This window comes from Sinocyclocheilus anshuiensis, unplaced genomic scaffold (genome assembly GCF_001515605.1).
Source record: "Sinocyclocheilus anshuiensis isolate Anshui unplaced genomic scaffold, SAMN03320099.WGS_v1.1 scaffold914, whole genome shotgun sequence".
Lineage (NCBI taxonomy): Eukaryota > Metazoa > Chordata > Actinopteri > Cypriniformes > Cyprinidae > Sinocyclocheilus > Sinocyclocheilus anshuiensis.
The window spans coordinates 1,601,488-1,622,958 of record NW_015539870.1 but is presented as its reverse complement, the minus strand read 5'-3'; the positions used below and the strand labels follow the sequence as shown (position 1 = coordinate 1,622,958).

Below are 21,471 nucleotides of genomic sequence, written 5' to 3'. Positions count from 1 at the left end.
CTCTCTCTCTGTCTCACTCACACACACACACACACACACAAGTCCTGAGATTGTTTTTTTTTATCCAAATGCATCATCACATATAAGATTAGATGCCTAGATGCCACTGTCAGTAGATGTTCCTCTGCCAGTTGCTTTGCAACTCAATGCAGTTTTCTGCAAGAGGTGAGCGAGGCTTCCTACGGTCCACCGTTGTAAGAATAATCTGCCTTATTGTGCATCACAAGCTTGTTGTCCACAAAGTAAAAGCTGTCGGATTGAGTCTCATAGGGGTGAAGGATAATTTCACGCACTATGGAGGGATACAAGAAACACAGTGTCAGATGTATATTAGGTCCAGCCACAAGATCACAAACTAATCAATAGCAAAATTCGGAGTCCATAAAAAACATTTATAACTTACTTATTTCTTCAGAGAGTGGTGGGAACTCATAGATGTGTTCACAGGTATTCTTACTGCTCGGGATGCAGAAGCCAAACTCAAAGTCAAAGCTCTTCAGCAGCTGCTCACGGAAATAGTGCCTCTTGATCATTCGGAAGTTGTTGATGGGAACATCGCCTACAGTGAACTCCACCCTGTGAAGGTGGGAAAGGACACGTTTAAGGACACATGGATTTTGTCGCAATGAAAATGGCTTCTTCCATATTATAGGGTTGGTAAGATTTTTTATGTTTTAGAAAAAATCTCTAATACTCAGCAAGTCTGAATTTATTTAATCAAAAATACAGTAAAAACAGTAATGTTGTTAAATATTATTACAATTTAAAACAACTATTTTTTTTGGCTTAATACAGTTACAATAGTAATTTATTCCTGTGACACAAAGCTGAATTTTCAGCATCATTACTCCAGTCTACAGCGTCACATGATCCTTCAGAAATCATTCTAATATGCAGATTTTTCTTTTTATTACAATGTAGAAAACAGTTGTGCTGCTTAATATTTTTATGGAAACTGTCATACTTTTTTCAGGGTTGTTTGATAAATATAAAGTTCAACAGCATTTATTTGAAATAGAAATCTTTAGTAATATTATAAATGCCTTCACTGTCACTTTTGATTAATTTAATGCCTCCTTGCTGAATAAAAGTATAAATAAATATGAAACTGAATAAGAAGACTTCTTCCTTTAAGACTTCTATTTAAATATTTTTGTCTAGTTTCAAATGTAACATAGCTTACACACACACACACACACACACACACACACACATTATATAATTATTAAATGAATTATTTATTTAAAAGATTAAGCCACTTCAGCAGTTTTCACATAATTGCAATTGTACAGTATATCTCACAGTGTGACAATGTGACTTTCTTATTTTAAAATTGATCTCACAATTACCTTAAACTAATTTTTAATTACATTTTACACTTATCTTTAGTTCTTGTGTGTAGGACTAATGGTATCCTACTTTCTCCTCATTACCTCCTTGTGACATGACGGGTCATAAGTTGAAATGTTGTAATGGTCTTTTTTCACTTGGAAGGAAGTTGTGAAAAAGTATGTTTTTTTTTGTTTGTTTGTTTTTTGTACAATTAACCCATTTATCTCAAAATATCAAGAAAAACTTGATACATCATGATACGTCCCCTTTAAAGGTTAAGTCAAACAGATTCAAGTGTGATTTCAGGCTAATTTTAGGTTGCAAGTGTAATCCTGCCACAGATTGCATTTACGTGGCGCCAACCTGCCGTAGTCGGAGGAAAGCGGAGGTGAACTGATAACGCACAAAGCGCCCGGCATTCTGGTCAAAGTCCGTTCTGTCCTCCCCACTCTCTGTGAATCAGAAAGGGGTCGGCATTACCAAATGAGCCATTGAAGGGCTCTTGTGCAACGCACTGCATCTAAATGAAAATCAGGGCTTTATGGGCAAAAAATCGAAATGAGCATTGCATTTAAATGTGCAGCCTGTGTAGGTGGAGTGAGGAAGTGAGTTTGAGAGGTCTGCTCCTTGCCTACTATGGCGTTATTTTAATGACAAATGTCGAGAGCGCATTATTGTAGCGCGAAAGCACATTAATACCGCGCGCGGATTTCCTTTGCTCTCACACAAAACCGGACGCTCGCGCTCAGATACACGCTGCTCTCGCCCAGAGAGAGTGCGCGCACTTAAAACGTGTCTCTCTCCGGGCGAGAGCAGCGTGTATCTGAGCGCGAGCGTCCGGTTTTGCGCGAGAGCAAGGGAAACCCGCGCTGCGCATTGTATTAATGTGCTTTCGCGCTACAATAATGCGCTCTCGACATTTGTCAGTAAAATAACGCCATAGCCTACCTGTTGTAGGGGGTTTGGTGATCTCAAAAAGAACCATGCCTGTCTCCATGTCTCGGATTTTGAACCTGGTGAAGTCGATCTTGTGTATGTTCTGTTCTGGACCGCAGAGGTAATCTATGGAAACAAAAACAAACCAGGATGTGCCTCAGTTCTGACTCTCATTAGCTCAACACTTGTAAGATAATGAAATATGAATGGAACATTAACGTGATGTGATTCTCTCCAGACTTGTCGTAACATTTCAAAACATAAAGCTAACCACATTTTAACACTGGGTATGTGTGTGTGACATAGGTCACATGCATCAAAGACATGCCTCAGGGCTGAGAGCCGTACCCTTGTGTGATAGACCGCAGGGACAAAAAGAGCTATTTCTGTTCTCTCTGATGTTGTGTGGAAATGACATTGATGATGACCATACACCTCCTCGATTCATTACCTGCCTGCAGAGACTGATACAGTTTAGAAATACTGTCAGAACATTAGGAAAAGAAGTATACTGACAGACAAACATTAATGAACACATTGTGTGTTAATATTGAATAATATTCCTAATATTGCCTCATAATTTATATCTGCTTTAACACTGTGTTTTGCTTTAGTATTAATGTGCTATAGTATATAGTATAATGACAATAATAAAGTAGTATGTACTATATATATTTATATATATGGAAACTATTTACATAAACAAGAAACATAATTATAATAAAATATATAATTAACAATTACAATATATACAATGAAATAAAATAACTTCTCATGATTTTATATATATATATATATACTGTATATATATATATATATATATATATATATTGTAAAATCCTACGATTCATTTTTAAGTTTAAAGTACTTTATTTGCATGATTGTGTTTACATATAATATTACCAAAACATTATACACAAACCAAGTAAAAATGACAAGAAAAAAATATATAAATAACAAAAACAATATTTTTTTGAAAATAAGGTAAATAAAAGATAAAAATAAGAAAAAATAAGATAAAAAAATAAACAAACACACACACATACATACACATAATATACTGTATATAATAGATAATTAAGGTATATACTGTAATAATGTATATGTACAACAATGGTTTTTGAGTCTATTGAGTGTAAAATCTGATTTACATTCAAATTTTATGGAGACCCACAAACAAAGCATTCCTTTAGTGTCCCTGTACCCCAGTTTAAAAATGCAATGCCATACAGTGCAACTTAACTGTCCAAATATGTGTTGTGTCCACTATATGTGGTGATTTATTTGTGGCCTGGAGTTGATGACTTGGGTCAGTCCAGTCTATCATGCCCTTTCACATGCATCCCTTTTTCCTCATGCCAGACTCCCAGAGGAGGCATATGAGGTGCGAGGAGCAGCTGTGTCAGCCCTCTTCTCCCTGGGATGGATTATACCTAAGAAGCTTACATTGTTCACCATCACATGGCACAGATTGGGAGATGCTAAGGGGATTTGGGACAACTCTAACTTTTGAGAGGTCCATCTATGCTAGGATGACACTGAGATGAGCTCAACACTACAGGCTGAGTAAATCACTTCCTTCCCATAGGTCAGTGCAGATGTCCCACCTATCCTCTACCCAAGCTTCCTGTTAATTAACAGATGGGCAACACTAGATTTAGCCAATCACTTGAGATATTTATAGCTCCTCTGCTTCAGAGGTGTGCCAAGCAGAAAAAGGGTAGGCAAAATGCAAACATCTGCTCAGACTTTAAAACAGCTTTATATTGTGAAATAATTAACCACTTCATTTAAGCATGAGAACAATTATGCTGATTGAAAAAATAAAAAATTTCAGTGTTCCACAAAACTGTCACAAACCAGATATTAGATGATGAAAATGATAACTGAAAACTTTAAACAATCAAGCATACATCATTCATTAAAAACGCCCTATGGAATTAGTAGTTTTCAAACATGTCCCGCGGATATCGACACATCCTCAGAGCATGAGAGCCGATTCAGAGCAGAACACTGAAACTTGAATAGACAAGAAACAGATACTTTGCATATTTTTCATATATATATATATATTTTTTTACTGCACTTGCTAATACCACATGCTTGACATATCAACACTTTTATAGCACTCCATAAATTGTTCAGGGAAACGTTTTGCTATGTTTACTTCACCTAATGAATTGTCACACAGTGGGACCAACCGACTGTATGTGAGCTAACATTGCTGTGCAAAAATACAAATAGTCAGTGAAGAGGTGGAGAGAGACTACAGATGAACAGAGACAGTTCATGTCAACATAAATAATAGTGCATGTTTTTAAGTGTAAATCTCAGTAATTTAAACTTTTATGCTTTACAATAAAAAAGGAAAGCAAAATAATCTAGACAAAAAACATTATTTTTTTGTTTTAATATAGAACGTAAAACAAACAAGCAAATAAATACTGTTATCTATTTTTCATAACCCCATTTTCATTCTGCAGGCATTAAAAGTGTAGTCAATTATTTTTAATACTGAGATTTTAATATAATATAATATAATATAATATAATATAATCTCTTCATGGTGGATGCATTATTATAAGTGTAGTCAATTATTTTTTAATACTGAGAAGGTAGATTTAAAAAATAAAATAAAATAAAACTGTCATATAATTTTATAACCCCATTTTCATGGAGGCATCTTAAGTGTAGTCAATTATTTTTAATACTGAGAAGGTAACATTTTTAAATATAATATAACATAATATACTGTATAGGCCTAACATAAAATGCTTATCTAGTTCCATAACCCCATTTTCATGATGGAGGCATTATTAAAAGTGTAGCCAATTATTTATAATGTTTAGCAGGAGGCCTCATTATAAGCAATTATAACCAATTTTCATTAGTGTAAAGTCCAATGGTCCAGTGGTCTGATATCAGGATAATTGCCTGAAAAACTTCACATCAAGTGGGCAAAGCTCCTGGTTTGTTTATGAAGCATCTGCTTTATTTGTGAACATGTGCAGTTGTTACATTAAGGAGTTATTTCTGCCTGTTCCTTAAAGATGTTTTTGCTTGTGTAACCTAACATAGCCAAGTTGATTCTTTCAAAGTAAGCAATATCTGTGTGATTTTTAGATTGACAAAATGTCTAATGTGTGCAATTCATTAGCAAGACAGAAATCTAGTAATCAGAGCAATGTTGCAGTCAAGTGTCAATGTAGCTTTCCAAACCACCAAGGAGCCGCGCTTCACTGCTTGTAATGCTGTCACCTAGCAACATATCTTCTGAAACCAATCCAGGATAACTACCACCTGTTATTTTTGGGAAATCAAAAGGAACTGTTGCATATAACAAACACAGATTATGATCGATCCAGTGTTCATTTACAAGACCACACATGTTCATTTAGATTTATGAGGCATAATGTATCTAAACACCATATAATTCATTCTTTATGAAGTTATATTTCATACTAAGTGCCAAATTGAGCAGTTAAACCAAAGATTATAGAAGGATGTAACCATTTGCTGAAAAGCCAATCCACTTCCATAATGAAATTGTAAATTGTATTAACGTAACTTACATTTATACTATTTTATCACTTCATCCATAAATATACATTGCATTCTTGTTTATAACAGTAACATGAGTTAAAGAAGACAGAAAAGCAAGCTTGCATACAGATGTCCACTTTCCTCAGAATAGCAGCCTGTATCCTTAATCAAGAACAGCTTTTATTTTTAGAGTGCTAATCCAAGTGATTAGCCAGACATGTTTTTTTCCATTTAAATAAAGAAGAGTGCCATCTAAATGTGATTTCTCAGCACTTCTCTTCTGCGCATTTGTGAATATATTTATTCAAATAGATGTTTCAATGCACAGTTCAGGATAAGAATACACTGTGGATTTTTCATCCACAAACCACTCGCATTTCAAAGCTGATGACTCACAACAACAAGTGGTGGCAAAGATGAGACAGAGTAGCTATTATTTCCTAGTGAAATATTCTTTATGTACTGTGAGAAGTCATGTGATAAGGGTAACAGTAATGCAAATGTCTTTCAGTTAGTTGTGACACTGCCAGCACTGTAAAACTGTTGATGATCTGAACTCCGTAGAAACTGAGCATTTGCATTCCTCAGATCTGATCTTTGCTCAGTTATCTTTGTTTTAGTGCCAGATATACTGTAGTATCTTGAATGCAGCAACAACGAGCAAGACATCATCAAAAAACAGGCAGAACACAAGCTCACAAGTAATATTGAGTCATCCAGCCATACTTAGCATCTGAGTTCCTGATGAAGTGATAAATGCAAAAATTATAATATACAGAACCAACAAGGTCCTCTTTTTAACTGTAATTAAGTTTTAAGATAACTAGTGAAGATGTAAGAAACAGTTCTTGAATGAGTAAAAAAAGTTCAGTCAAATCAGTATTTTACTTCCTTTTAAAGTATCATTAGTCTAATCAAATTCGAACACTACGCATTATGATTGATTCCCAACACAATAATATTTTAAATCATAATCAAATTAATCTGATTAACTAGCTGAAATAAAGTTGTTTTTTTTAGTTAATATATATTATTTTATTTCAATTAATACAAATGTTTTTTTTAATGTTTTTTATAGTTAACTGTAATAACCCTACCATCTGTTTAAGTTTTTGCTTCAGTACTTACACAAAACGTGTTCTTTCTTGTAAGTTTCTTCAGAAAGAATGAATCTGTCAACATTATTGGACGCATTTATCTGTGTGTGGCTCAAAGATCAAGTAAAAATAAAGTATTACTATTACTATAAAGTAAGCAATTTTCCTGTTTAACTGCTTTGACACAACCAGTATTGTATAAAGTGCTATACAAATAAAGGTGACTTGACTTGACTTAACACATAGTATATACAGTAATTAAAGGGGTCATATGATGCGATTTCAAGTTGTCCTTTCTCTTTGGAGTGTTACAAGCTGATTGTGCATAGATAAGATCCCTGAAGTTGCAAAGAATAAAGTCTCAAAACCAAAGAGATATTTTTTGTTTGAGAGAGGCGGGGCATAGAGGACCTACAATAATGTACAGTATTTGAAAAATAATGTGTTTTTTGAACATTAAAGCATGTCAACATATTCTGTTACACCAAATACACAAAATAATGATCTTTAAAAAAGCATCATATGACCCCTTAAAGTAAATTCTGAAGCCTGTTGTGAGTAAACCTCCCCAGGTAGTATGAGCTTTAGCAAGTGCAATACTAACTTTGTAATCTTACATGGACATATAAACCTTCATTAGAAGTGAATAATGAATGCAAATTAACCTCTAATCAGAAGATATCTAATTCAGATTCTAGAAATAATTCCGCAAACAATCACACCTGAGAATCAGTGATCTCGTTTAACAGATATGTAGCCTATCATTCTTATATTTAATGACTTTTTACAAACTTTTTAGAGGTGGCATAAATGCAGTCCTTGGAAACTGGCACCACAATAACGGTTGTTGTTGTTTGAAACAGTACATTTCATTCCTTTACTTATTTATCTATTTGATAAAATACCACTGATTACAACAAAACTCAAAGACACTTTGTATCTTTGACTACAGGTTGTTATATGAACAGCCATTCATTAAATAATAATTAATACAAAGTGATTAGTAAGTGTTTTGATTAAAGAATAGGCTCATAAGGGTGATTCTTACGAGAAGCAGACTACACTAGTCAATGCTGCAGGACTATAGTTCCCTTTTGAACGTTCACTCAACATTGAGAAGCATTCGCTGTGGGAACTCCTCCCCTTCTCCAAAAATCCTGAAACTAAATAAACTGGCCAATTGTTGCTAATTATGCAAACTGCATGCAAATACTGACAAGCCTGCAGGCAGTATATAATGCAGTGAGAGCGACAATTGCCTCAGAATCTTCTCCTGCACGCTGCTATTTTCAAAGACGCACCAGAAGATACAGGTACTTCACTGCATCCAATGGCCACCTTCTGTCAACTTTGCACGGGCCCCATCAGCCCGCTGGACCCACACGAGCACTGCATCACCTGACTGTGCCTAGCCCACGCTAAGGCTGTGTTCTCGGAGTCTGACTGCGTACACTGCGCTCACTTGCAGGCACCCGTTTTGAGGACTCGGAGGAACATCACTCGTGGCCTTGCAGGGACAAGGCCCACTGCCGCCAGCGAGCCGCTGGTAGGCCACCCCCTCACTCTGAGCCATCGTCCCCAGTCCTTTTCGCTGACCAGAGCCGTGCGCATGCCCCTTGTCGAGGGGCCTTCCTTCCTTGAAGCCTTGTTGATTTACCGCCCACCTCGCTGACAAGGCTTATACTTCCTTTGGCAAAGTGGCGTCCACGCTGCATGCAATGGCAGTGCTGCAGGTTTTCCAAGCTAAGCTCCTGCAGTCCCTGGACTGTGGCGACATGGACTTGGACGCCGTGAAAGATCTGCGCACGATGACAGACTTTGCGCTGATGGTGACAAAGCGCTCCGCTCAAGCCATCAGTCGATGCATGGGGTTCATGGTAGTCCTTCACAGGACCCTATGGCTGACCCTAGCTGACCTGAAGGACTCCGACCATAAGGCACTCCTCAATGCACCGATCACTTTCTCTGGCCTCTTTGGTGATGCCGTGGAGTCTGTTATCGAGCGAAGGTGATGAGTCACCTGATGCCCTGATGCACGTTCCGTGCGCCGTCGAGAACACGCTCCTCTTCTGCACCCCGCTCCACTTAGAGAAAGGCTAAGCATCGCACCACGTCCTCCACGGCTACATGAGTCGGATGTTCTGCGCAAGCAGTGGACAGGATGGGAAACATCGCTTCGGGAGGGCAGAGGTGGATCTGTTCGCAACGAGCGAGAACACGTACTGCCCGCTGTTCTTTTCACGGTCTCACTCCCTGCTGATGGGGGATGCTCTGTCGTCGCGCTTGCGGAGAGACAGACTTAATGCGTTCACTCCGGTGAAGATTTTGCCTCTGGTGTTATGCAAAATCAGGGAAGAGAGATCGGTGATCCTCATTGCCCCGAACTGTCCGAATCAACCTTGGTTTCCGGACCTCAGGGAGATGCTGGTGGCACCCACTTGGCAAATCACCCACAGGAGGGACCTGCTGTCTCAAGTGAATGGCACGATATGGCATCCCCGCCCAGAGCTGTGGAGCCTTCATGTGTGGTTGCTTCAGGGGTCTTAGAGGGGCTAAGCGCCCTGCTTCCCCGTGTGCTTTACATGCTCACTGAGTCTTGTGCACCCCACCTTCTACTATAGGCATCTGCAAGCTCTTACATGGGGAGTGTTCGTGAAATCGTGCTGTGATAGAGATATCGACCCGGCGAGCTGTCCCGTGTCGGACGTTTTACGTTTTCTGCAGCACAGGCTAGATAACGGGAGTCTACCGTCAACGCTGAAGGTTTATGTGGCTGCTATTGCTTCGTTTCGTTCCCTGGTTGATGGGCAATTGACTGGGAGGTATGTGCTGGTGGTCAGATTTCTCAGTGGGGTGAGGAGATTAAAGAGATTGGTTCTGAAAGCTCTCTCTCTACCCCCGTTCGAGCCCTTGGCATCCATTGCTATGAGGGTGCTCTCCCTCAAAACTGCTCTGCTTCTTGCCCTTGCTTCGGGTATGCGCATAGGAGATTTACATGCATTCTTGGTGGACGGCGATTGTATTCACTTTGGGCCTGGGGACTGTTACTCTTTGGCCGAGACCAGGCTACGTGCCTAAGTCTCTTTCTACCCCCTTTGAAGCGCAGGCCATTTCTTTGCCCGCTTTGTCTTCCGAGCCACCAACCTTGCGTGATGCCGAGGCTCAGAACGCCGTTTGCCCTGTCAGGGCTTTAAGGATTTATATCGACCGCTTGGCCATCTTTCGACAGTCTGACCAGCTCTTTGTGTGCTACAGTGGCTGTACTAAGTGACGAGCAGTATCTAAGCAGAGGCTTTCTCACTGGATAGTGGACGCTATTGTGTCGGTGTATGCGAGCCAGGGACAGGAATGCCCTCTCAACGTCAGAGCCCTTAGAACACAGGCTATTGCTTCATCATGGGCCTGGTCTAAAGGCACATCTATTCGGGATATATGCTTTGCAGCCGGCTGGTCCTCACAGAATACTTTTGCCAGGTTTTACAAGTTGGATGTGCCGTCCTTGCCGTCTCGAGTGCTTTCGGTGAATGACTAACCTCACTTATTCTTCTAGTATATTACTAGGCTTTAATCTAGGGCACAGTTTGTTACTGTTTATAGCTGTTGACACTGTGCAGGCCTATGTACATTTTTATATGTGTTTTTGTTATGCTGCACCGTGCTACCATGCTTACTGTTGTTGTGTCATTCTGGCCAGGTATGCTAATTTGGTATACCTAAGTTAAGATGTTCATTGGTCTAGCCCTGCCTATCAGCTGCGGGCTTTCCTAGTGGCGTCGCTATTGGTTGGGAATTGTGTGTTGTTCTACCCCATGCTTGGTGTGGTTTTAGCCCTTGGTTCGGGCTGATCATCGCTGGTCTCATGGCGGGATTGTATAGGCCTACTGTTCCCACAGCGATTGCTTCGCAATGTTGAGTGAACACTTGAAAGGCAATGTCTCCGGTTACTGTCATAACCTTGGTTCCCTGAGAAGTGGGAACGAGACATTGCGAAGGTTGCCGTGATCGCTGCTTGTACAGTAGACCTAGTGCAAGAGTTCAGTCTTAAGATTTTGAGGAAATTGTCACTCTCACCTCATTATATAGGCTACAGCTTGCAGGCTTGTCAGTAGGCTATTTGCATGAGATTTGCATAATTAGCGACAATTGGCCAGTTTATTTTACTGGCAATAAGGTTTCAGGATTTTCGGAGAATGGTAGGAGTTCCCAGTTCCCACAGCGAATGCAATGTCTCGTTCCCGCTCTCGGGGAACCGAGGTTACGACAGTAACCGGAGACGTTTTGATTCGCTAAAAAGAACCGGCTCAAAAGACTCATTCATTCGCAGCGCTGAACAGTCGTGCAGGAAATACTGTCCGAGTATTTTAGTACGGTGTTCCGTCCGCTTCAACAGAACCGTTAAATTATTCAGTTTCAGTATTTTTAAATAATGGATATATTTCTAAATTCTCAGCCCATTCATCAGTAAACTTAATATCCTACGTCTTCATTGTCAGTCAGTACAATATCCACAGTGTTATTTATTTACCAAGGAAGAGCCGAATGAACCATTACTGGGTTCGTTCGGCCAAATTGAAGACCATACAAAGACGCAGACGCTAAATGAAATCGTCATTCACATTCTAAATGAAGACATTCCATTTTAAATGAAATTTCGTACTTAGAATGTCACGGCGCGAGACTGAAAAAAAAAAACAAGAACCGCGAGACTAAACATGCTGGAGCGAAACCTGTGCAACCTGGATATAAATGTGCAACAGTGTAACAACGTTTTTGGAAGCTTCCTGTTTGAGAGTGACATTGATGTTACTGAACTTACTGTCTGTGATCTTCTGCAGCCCGAGTACATTCTCCGGCGTTATTTCTGTGCTTTTTAGCAAATCCTCTTAAGTCGTACACGGGACACCCGCGTCGCAGCCTTGCTTCACTTTCATCTCTAAATGCAGAAGATGCTGCTGTTCGTGCACGAGTTGTAGTCTTCGCACCCAACCTCTCTGCCAAGGGCCGTTTGTTTACCTCACCTCTGCTGTGTTATGCGTCCTCGTTATTTAACGCAGGCTCTTTACTGATACAAGAATAGCGCATTCACCTCCCCCAGCCAGTCAGTCTTATAAAGATATTGAGATATTTTACTCCTTTCCTAGGGCGAGTGGCTCTCGCTCTATAATCTGCATGTCTGTCTGCTGCTGAAGGTATTAAAGCAGCCACTTCATGTAATCGAGCAAAACCCGAGAGAGACGAACGGTATTAACTTGCGGAAGGAAGTGGGCAGACAGTTCGAATAAGTCGCTTCTGTTGTAAAGTAATGTCTACTGTCTCATTATGATCAGACTTTTTTTTGTGCTGTCTGTGGACACAAGTTGCGTTTATCCTTATATATATATATATATAGAGAGAGAGAGAGAGAGAGAGAGAGAGAGCGAGCTTTTATACAAAGCTTTTTAGGTATTTATCTATCTATCTACTAGTAACCATTTTTTTTCGTATACCAACTATCCACTACCAACTGGTATGTATATCAGGTATTGTTTTAATTTTTCTGGTTACCTCATTTATTATGCATGATGAATGATATAAATAATTAAAAATGTACCTAATGTGTTCTCAAGTCTTAGCACTGGTAATATGAGAGCAGAGCAATTAATTAAGGACATCGTACAATAATTGTGCTTTAAAATCTTTTATTTTTGTTTATTTATTTTCTAGTAAATGTGTTTTTAGATGCCAGCATCCCTGAGAAAGATAAAGTGTAGCAGGATTTTAGAAAGAGAAGAAGAAAATGCAGTTCTCCTATTCTCCTACTCTCACAATACTGCTTGAGCTTCTAGATTCTAGAGCAGGGGTGTCCAAACTACGGCCCGCTGGCCAAATGCGGCCCGTGGATGAATGTTAAGCAGCCCATCGTCGAATCCGGCCCCCTTTAGGAAAAGTTTGGACACCCCTGTTCTAGAGGATGATGAAGCAGTAGAAGGTTGAGTATGCTCTTGAGGTGCTGAATTGCACCACCTTCTGGTTCAGTGAATATTCCCTGCAGGGTTTAGCAGCTAAATTAGAAATGGATTCTGATTAGCTTTAGGTAGTTTGTGGATGGTAGATTTTCAAATGCCAGCAAAATGCTAGGAGGTTTGGGTAGAGCAAAAAAACATGCAATGATAAAAAACTATCGAACAAAACGGATGAAGCCTTCAACAAGCATTAAAATTGGGACATAAAATAGTTTTATCCATTTGCTATACTTTTAACTATAGGTGGTTGGACGTAGAATGCCGTACAAGACACGTCGTGACACACAAGAACACATGATAGTTCATCCTTATTGGTCATGTCTATTTAGAGCAGTTCTTTTTGATTATGAAGGATGATTATTCCACAGGGTTTCTCTGCAGGGCCTTATTGTGTCCACCTCTCCATGCCATGCATCGTTCCGTATGCCATCTCGAAGCAGCCTCTGGGATGCGTCTGCATGTCCCTCACTCTTCGCACAGATTGATCTGGGGGTGATTGGCGCCCCATTCATTCCAGTGTTTGCAGGATCCAAATTCAAACAGGTACTGCTATCCACGGTAGCCTGGATACTGATATCCAACCCACCTAGGAATGTAGCATACATTAATTCATAAGTTGATGTCATATAGTTATATAATCATCATATTATAATATATAAGAGATGCCAAATCACTTACATTCCACCATTTACTTGAATGCTGGCAACTCTGTCCTGGAAGCCATAGCACCACAAACTTGGGATGTCCTCATCAGAAACCTCCATCTTACGACCATCAAAGTTCATGCACTCTTGCAGACAGATCCTATGGTCATGTGGGTCCTACATGTTGAAAGACCAAAGAGTTAAGATTGTTGCTATGTTCCCTCTATTTTTAATTGGTTGTGGTTTGTGATAAAATGGGAAATGGAGTGATGCAATAGTCACCCACCTTTCTAACAGGCCGGACAGACATGAGACGATCACAACGGTAGCTGTTGGACCCAGTGTCCCAGCGAGGGTATTCGCCCCTCTCAAGCATGAACATCTCACCGGTCATATCCTGTTGCTCAAAACCTATACCCATGTGAAAGACGGTAAAAGGCACACATACTGTAAATGCAGTAGATGTAAACAGAGCATTTACAGTACGTGTGCCTTTTACTGTTATCATTTTATGATAAACAGTGCCAGGTATCAGTGGTTTTGTGTGACTGATTAGTTGTGGAAAAGAAAAAAAAACATTTGAAAAGAATTACAAAAATCTATATATATATATTTTACATTTTGATTATTCGATCCACGGAAAATATTAATTCAGGATGTTTATCTTTAAATAGACTTCCTATTGAAATTGCCTGTTTATCATATCCAGTAGTTTTACAATTATATTACGTTACCATGCAAAAGTTTGGGGTCGTATGATTTTTAAAATGTTTTTCTCTTATGCTTAGTGAGGCTGCATTTATTTGAAAGAAAGAAAGAAAGGAAATAAGTAAGTAAATAAATAAATAAACAAATAAAGCAGTAACCAGTAATAATGTGAAATATTCTTTGAATTTAAAAAGACTGCTTTATATTTTAATATATTTTAAAATAACAAGATGCATTTTCAGATGAAAGATGAATAGCCATTACTATTATTACGGTTCAAAATTATAAAAAAAAAAAAAAAAAAGAAATTGTCATGATTTTCTTTATTAATTCATTACATTTATATAGCACTTTTCTCAAAGCGCTTAGCGCTTTACATTGTCAGGGGGTATCTCCTCATCCACCACCAGTGTGCAGCATCCACCTGGATGATGCGACGGCAGCCATAGTGCGCCAGAACGCCCACCACACACCAGCTTATTGGTGGAGAGGAGACAGAGTGATGAAGCCAATCAGTAGATATGGGGATTGTTAGGAGACCATGATGATCAGAGGCCAATGGGCAAATTTGGCCAGGATGCCGAGGTCACACCTCTACTCTTTTCGAAAGACATCCTGGGATTTTTAATGACCACAGAGAGTCAGGACCTTGGTCTCATCTGAAGGACGGTGCTTGTTGACAGTATAGTGTCCCCGTCACTATACTGGGGTGTTAGGACCCACACAGACCACAGGGTGAGCACCCCCTGCTGGCCTCACTAACACCTCTTCCAGCAGCAACCTAGTTTTCCCAGGAGGTCTCCCATCCAGGTACTGACCAGGCTCAGCCCTGCTTAACTTCAGTGGGTAACCAGTCTTGGGCTGCAGGGTGATATGGCTGCCGGCACATTATTGTCACATGATCCTTCAGAAATCATTCTAATATGCTGATTTGTTTAAGAAAGATTTATTATTATTATCAGTGTTGGCAACAGTTGTGCTGCTTAATATTTTTGTGAAAGTTGTGATACCTTTTATCATGGTCCTTTGATTACTATCACTTTTGATCAGTTTTAACACATCCTTCCTAAATAAAACTAGTAATATCTTTTTAAAAAAGTATCCACAATGTCTGAATGGTAGTGTACATTATTTTTTTGTGTAATAATAATAATAATAATAATAATATCTTTTTATTTTTTATCTCTTATGATTATCATTATAAATATCATGCATATTATTTGTCAGATGAGTACTTACTTCCTTGTACAGCAGTGTGACATGGCTGAAGCTGTTAATAACAGAAGCGAGAGAAGTCCAGCTTAAATAAAAGATTGATTCATGATTAATACTTTGTTGCAGTCAGCAACTCCTTGCTACACATTGACTGAACACATTTGTAGAGAAACCATTATCAACTTTTAAAAAATCAGTCATGAGGTTTTTTACATGTTCTTTATTTAAAGCAATAAGCTTGGCAGAATCTTATTTACTCAAATCAGTCAAAATCATCTAAATCTATATCTTTACATTCCCCAAATGTTTATTCAAAGGGCAGCCACTATGAAATGAATAAAATGAGTTTCCTATTGAATTTGATCAAAATACAGTAAAAACAGTAAACATTGTGAAATATTATTAAAATTTTAAATAACCATTTTCTACCTCAATATATTTTAAAATGTAATTTATTCATGTGATGGCGAAGCTGAATTTTCAGCAGCCATTACTCCAGTCTTTAGTGTCACATGATCCTTCAGAAATCATTCTAATATCCAATAATCTTCTGTACTTAAATCAGTCAAAAACATCTAAATCTGTATCTATACCTTTACATTCCCCAATCACAACAGGCATATTTAAAGGACAGCTACACTAAAATGACTAAAATGGGTTTTGTTTGAATTTGATAAAAAAAAAAAAAAAAAAAAAAAAAGGAAAAACAGTAATATTGTGAAATATTATTACAATTAAAAATCGGTTTCCTATTTTAATATATTTTCAAATATAATTTATTCCTGATAGCAAAGCAGCCATTACTGCCATCTTCAGTGTTACATGATCCTTCATAAATTATTCTAATATCTAGTAATCTTTGTGCTCAAATCAGTCAAATCAATCAAAAACATTCAAATCTCTATACATTCTTCAATCACAACAAGCTTATATAAAGGGCAGCCACTCTGAAAGGACCATCTCCACAATCTCACCAAAATTTTGCAGTCAGACAGAGCAATGGAATGTAATAGGAGTGCTGGCGGAGGAAAGGATGCCAAGGCCTGAATGTACAAGGGCTTCAGGCTTCGGATGGGTTCCATATATATATATATATATATATATATATATGAAGAGTTTGGTTCTTTAAAAAAAATAAAATAAAATTTAGTTTCCGCCAAAATCAGTATTGTATCTGGTCGGTATTGAAAAGTCTTTGGAGTTTGGAGGGGTTTGGAGTGCAGGCTTATCTCTGTGACCCTGCTGACTCTGCTCATTGCTTTGTTCCAGGATCGGCTGGATGTCTGATGTCTACCTCCATCAGCAGAAAGCGTGGCACTCCACGGCCCATATCTCTTCAACTCTCTCTCTCTCTCACACATGCACTCATTCATTCTCTACAGCACAGCTAGCAATGTGCTGACCTCAGTAGACTGGCCACAGACCTCTCCATTGAGAGAACGAGGACTTGTTGCCGTTGTGTGAAGCTTCAGCAGATTTATTTGGTGGTTACAGTTCAATTTTAAGTTGTCAAGGATTTGGAGCTTACGTTATGAGTGAAAGACAGATGCACAACATTTGTATTCTACATTGCCAGACTATTAAATATTAAACAAACATAAATAGTGATGCATTTAATTATTCACACAATCATTCGCATTTGACCATCAACAAATCAAAAAGTATGTCTCATTGAAGAACCACATTGACACTTACCTAAATACCTGAAAAATTATTAATCTTCTTCATATTTACTTGAATGCCATCATTCACACGCTTCATTTTACTTAGTCATGCACCTCCTAGTGAAACACTGGGCCCCATCCATGCAGCCTGCTTTGCATAAAGTCAAAGGAGTGGGCAGGACATGGATGTTGAATGGATGTGCTTGTAAGGGCCTATTGCGTATGTATGCATATGTGTGCGAGTATGTAAAGGCAGGTGGAAGTGAGTCACTGAAACACTCTGTGGCTGTAACTGGGGAGAGGAGAGCAGACAGTTTCAGTGCAGGTTAAAAATGGACTTTTAATAATAGTTATCACTTAACAACCACCATTCTTTGAATATGTAAGGATATCTTTAAGCTTTTTTTGTGGTTGCAATGCTTTAACCAACCATTTTTTTGTTGGGAAGAAACCTGGAAGTGTATCTTTGTGTTGTCTTTGCTGGAATGATCTCATGTCGAAACAGCTTGCTTGTGTTTATGCAAGCATGTGTGTTTTACCATACACTCAGGCCATATGTAAAAGCATGCATGGAATCACTTTGCCTGGCATCCACTCCTGTAGCAGATGCCAGTAGGCATGATGCCTCCCTGGCTACGGCAGATGGCATTGTGAGCTAGGTAAAGCCAAAGGCTCAGTCCAAAACAATGAGGCCTCGGGCAAAGTGCTGACTCCAGCCTGCCCTGTTGCCAATCTTCCCTTTCTGTCGTGCTATATATAAATAGAGCCCTTAGTTGGTGGTCTGGAGACCGTTGTGTGGAACTCCTGAGCGCTTGCAGCTATTTGTTGGGTAGGTCAGGTAAGCCCTTCATGGTAGTCCTTTCAGCCACTGTGGTCATCTTTTAGCATGATGCAAACTCTAGGGGAGGGGTGCACTATCATGTAGACACAATTAAAAACTCAAAACAAAAATAGCAAGCATATTATGTGGGTGTTTTTGACAAAAAATATAAATTAATATGAATATATATGAATTTTGATTTAAAAAAATCAAATGTAAAACAAAAGACTAAATTAGTATTAAATTAAGATAAATTTAAAAATTCAATTATTAAATTAAATTAGATTAAAATGATTTTTATTGACATTTCAGAAAAATTGAAATGATTTTAATTGGCATTTAAAATAAAAAAGATTAGGCATTCTATGCTTTGCATAACATAAAACATTCTTGATATTAGTATTAGTATTTTTTTTTTTACTAGTGCTTCTGGCTAAATCTGATGTAATCTGTGCAATTTGTAGGTTTGTATATACTTTTTGATTAAGTCCTCATGTTTTGCCCATAAACCTGTCTCTTCTATTTCAGTAAGCTGTGGTTTTATTCTGTTGTGTTTGAATGTTATTGTCTAAATCAGCAGATAGAATAAGTGTGATTTATTTTGTTAGGTCTAACTTGTTGGAGCAACAAAGGCCATATCTTTCTTGTTCTTTATCCACAGGCTATTTGTACACTTGCCATAAATTATATAGAACCCATACATGTTTTTTTTGTTTGCATATCTCTGTTCTTCAGGTCTATCAGCATTGAGATATCTTCAAGGATGGCTCTGACTAATCCCATGCCACTGGGGCCATGGAAGGCAAGTAAACACTTGATGGCTATAAAATAATGCAAAATGACATATAATGCTTTGAATCTCATCTCTGTTGTGTCTGTGAATATGTGCATAGCTCACAGTCTATGACCAAGAGAACTTCCAAGGCAAGCGTGTGGAGTTCACTTCAGCCTGTCAGAACATCATGGAATGCGGCATGGACACTGTCCGTTCTCTGAAGGTGGAGTGTGGCGCGTAAGTCATGCATTCACAGACACACACATCTAAAAGAGCCCATACCAGAGGATGAATGAATAGAAAAGAACATCATTTATTTGAAATATAAATGTTTTGTAGCATTATAAAAGTTTTAATGTCACTTTTTATCAATTTAATGGATCCTTGCTGAATAAAAGTATTAATTTCTTTAAAAAAATCTTACTGATCCCAAACTTTTGAATTTGAATGGTAATGTATATATTTTATAAATATTTATTAAAAATGTACAGGTGCTACTTATATTATTCAACTTATATACAGATAATTTTTCAAATTAATGTTATCTAAAAAAAGGGAGATTTAGCTCTGAGCTTCTTGGGTTCTTGGGACACATTTGCCCCCAAACAAAGTAAACCACCTTTTGCAGTTATCTCTAATTTTCTGTGTCCATTTGAACAGCTGGGTCGGCTATGAACACTCCAGCTTCTGTGGGCAGCAGTTCATCTTGGAAAGAGGCGACTACCCTCACTGGGAGTCTTGGAGCGGCAGCAATGCCTACCACATTGAGAGGCTAATGTCCTTCCGGCCAATCTGCTCTGCTGTGAGTCTGAAACTGTGTCAACGGATCAGTGGTGAAATGATTTACCAGTCTTTCTAAGTAACAATCTCTCCAAATGTTATGATCTGCGCAGAACCACAAGGAGTCAAAGATTACCGTCTTTGAGTGGGAGAACTTTATTGGACACCAGTGGGAGATAACCGATGACTACCCCTCTCTCCAGGGCATGGGCTGGCCCTCCAACGAGATCGGATCAATGCAGGTGCAAAGTGGGGCGTGAGTACCATACTTGTCTCTACTCTCTACGCCAGGGGTGTCCAAACTGCAGAGTTTAGCTCCAACCCTAATTAAACACAAATGGACCAGCTAATCAAGTACTGCATCTGAAATCAAATACTTCTCTACTATATAGTATGCAAAAAAACAGTATGCCAAAAGAGAAGTATGTCCAAATTCACAGTATTTGAAAAACAGTAGGCGAAAAGTACCTGAATGACCTACTACTTCTGATGAGATTCTGAAGTGTGCATTTAATGGACACTTTACTATCCAATGATGTCACGGAAGTAACATGACGTAGTATTTCTGAATTTCATTCATACTACCCATATTCATACTCAGTGCTGGGAAGATTAAATTGTAGTCTGTTACCGATTACAAATTACATGACGAAATTTGTAAAATTGAGTAAAATAGTAAAATTATTAGATTACTAATGTATTCTGACTACTTTTGATTACTTTAAGATTACTTGTGACCTAATTTGTTTATATAAATTAGAGAGATAGATTTGAATGGGATTATTGTGTACCATATTGACATAAAAAAGGAAAAAAAATAAAAATGTTTGTCATCAACAACTGCATTAAACATTACATTATGCCAGGGTTTCCCAAACTGGGTTTACTTAAAAACTGCGGGGGGTTTGTGAGTTGCTGAAGTTAATAATTAATTAAATCATAAAAATGTAAAATTAAGCTGAATAAATTATTTATAAATAAAAAAACTAAATAAATGATTGAATAATAAAAATAGAAATGTAATTGAATTTGTTTACCTGCATGTTAATGTGACCATTAATCAACATCAGAAAACCCTGAACATGCAAATGTGTTGATAAAGTATTGAAACTTAAAATCAAGTCAATATTTTAGGTCAAAGGGATTCCCTGCATTACAAGAACAAACATTAATAAACATGAAAACAGCCATGACATTAAATGCCCAATAACATTACTACACAGCACTGTTCATAATAGATCACATTTTTTTAGAGGCCACAAAGTAAGTTCAAATTCAAATGCAGTACCTACTCAGACATGCGATTCAGACTCACTAGAAACTTCCAGACAAGCAGGTTGGAGCTAAAATCTTCACATTGTTGGCCCTCCAGGAGCAAGGTTGGACACCCTGCTATACACCATTAGCTTCAGGTGATGTAATATTTGGGATACTTGGAATATTAAATAAGGGATCTCAGTCTGCATTTGCCATGTGTTTTCTCTCTGCATGTAGCTGGGTTTGTTACCAGTACCCCGGTTACCGTGGTTACCAGTACATCATGGAGTGTGACCACCATGGTGGCGAGTACAAACACTACAGGGAGTGGGGCTCCCACGCTCAGACCTTCCAGGTGCAGTCCCTCCGCCGGGTTCAGCAGTGAGGGCAACTCGCCCAGCTCCCTTCCTCCCTCCCCCACAGACCTCATCCTCTTCCTCTTCCTCTTCCTCCACCGCTTCCTCAGCCCCACCCCTTCATTCCGGTACCGGCAAGCCCAGCACAGGCTGAATGTCTGGTGCATTCGGCAAATGTTTACGGTGCTTTCATCTTTCTGCATGCCATCGATTTGAAAGAAAAAAGTGAGAGGAAGAATTCAAGCAGAGAGGAAGATTCTGTCAGCGGCACAGTGCTCCTCATCGCTGTCATGATGCAGTCTGTGCAAAAGAGATCAATAAAGGGTACACTTATGAAAACTA

The 21,471-nt window shown here is 38.6% G+C and overlaps 1 protein-coding gene and 2 pseudogenes across 2 annotated transcripts; 1 reads left to right on the top strand and 2 right to left on the bottom strand.

Moving 5' to 3' along the window:
• On the bottom strand, nt 1–12,137 carry LOC107685181 (protein unc-119 homolog A-like; annotated as a pseudogene).
• A 990-nt stretch (nt 12,138–13,127) lies between these two features.
• On the bottom strand, nt 13,128–13,975 carry LOC107685156 (beta-crystallin B1-like; annotated as a pseudogene).
• A 3,928-nt stretch (nt 13,976–17,903) lies between these two features.
• On the top strand, nt 17,904–21,471 carry LOC107685075 (beta-crystallin A3-like). Of its 2 annotated transcripts, none has more exons than XM_016481538.1 (6): nt 17,904–17,979; nt 18,697–18,763; nt 18,855–18,973; nt 19,397–19,538; nt 19,630–19,772; nt 21,011–21,471. In XM_016481538.1, exons 2-6 carry the CDS (start codon nt 18,725–18,727, stop codon nt 21,156–21,158), a joined length of 591 nt encoding a protein of 196 aa, XP_016337024.1. In that variant the 5' UTR covers nt 17,904–17,979; nt 18,697–18,724; the 3' UTR covers nt 21,159–21,471. The 2 variants fall into 2 exon arrangements, with proteins under 2 accessions (XP_016337024.1, XP_016337025.1); XM_016481539.1 differs by having other exon boundaries at nt 17,916–17,970.

Coding starts and splice junctions, on each gene's coding strand:
- LOC107685075 (XM_016481538.1), top strand. CDS start 18,725: ATGGCTCTGACTAATCCCATGCCACTGGGGCCATGGAAG. Junction 18,764..18,854: donor TGCCACTGGGGCCATGGAAG/GCAAGTAAACAC, acceptor ATATGTGCATAG/CTCACAGTCTATGACCAAGA. Junction 19,539..19,629: donor TCCGGCCAATCTGCTCTGCT/GTGAGTCTGAAA, acceptor TGATCTGCGCAG/AACCACAAGGAGTCAAAGAT.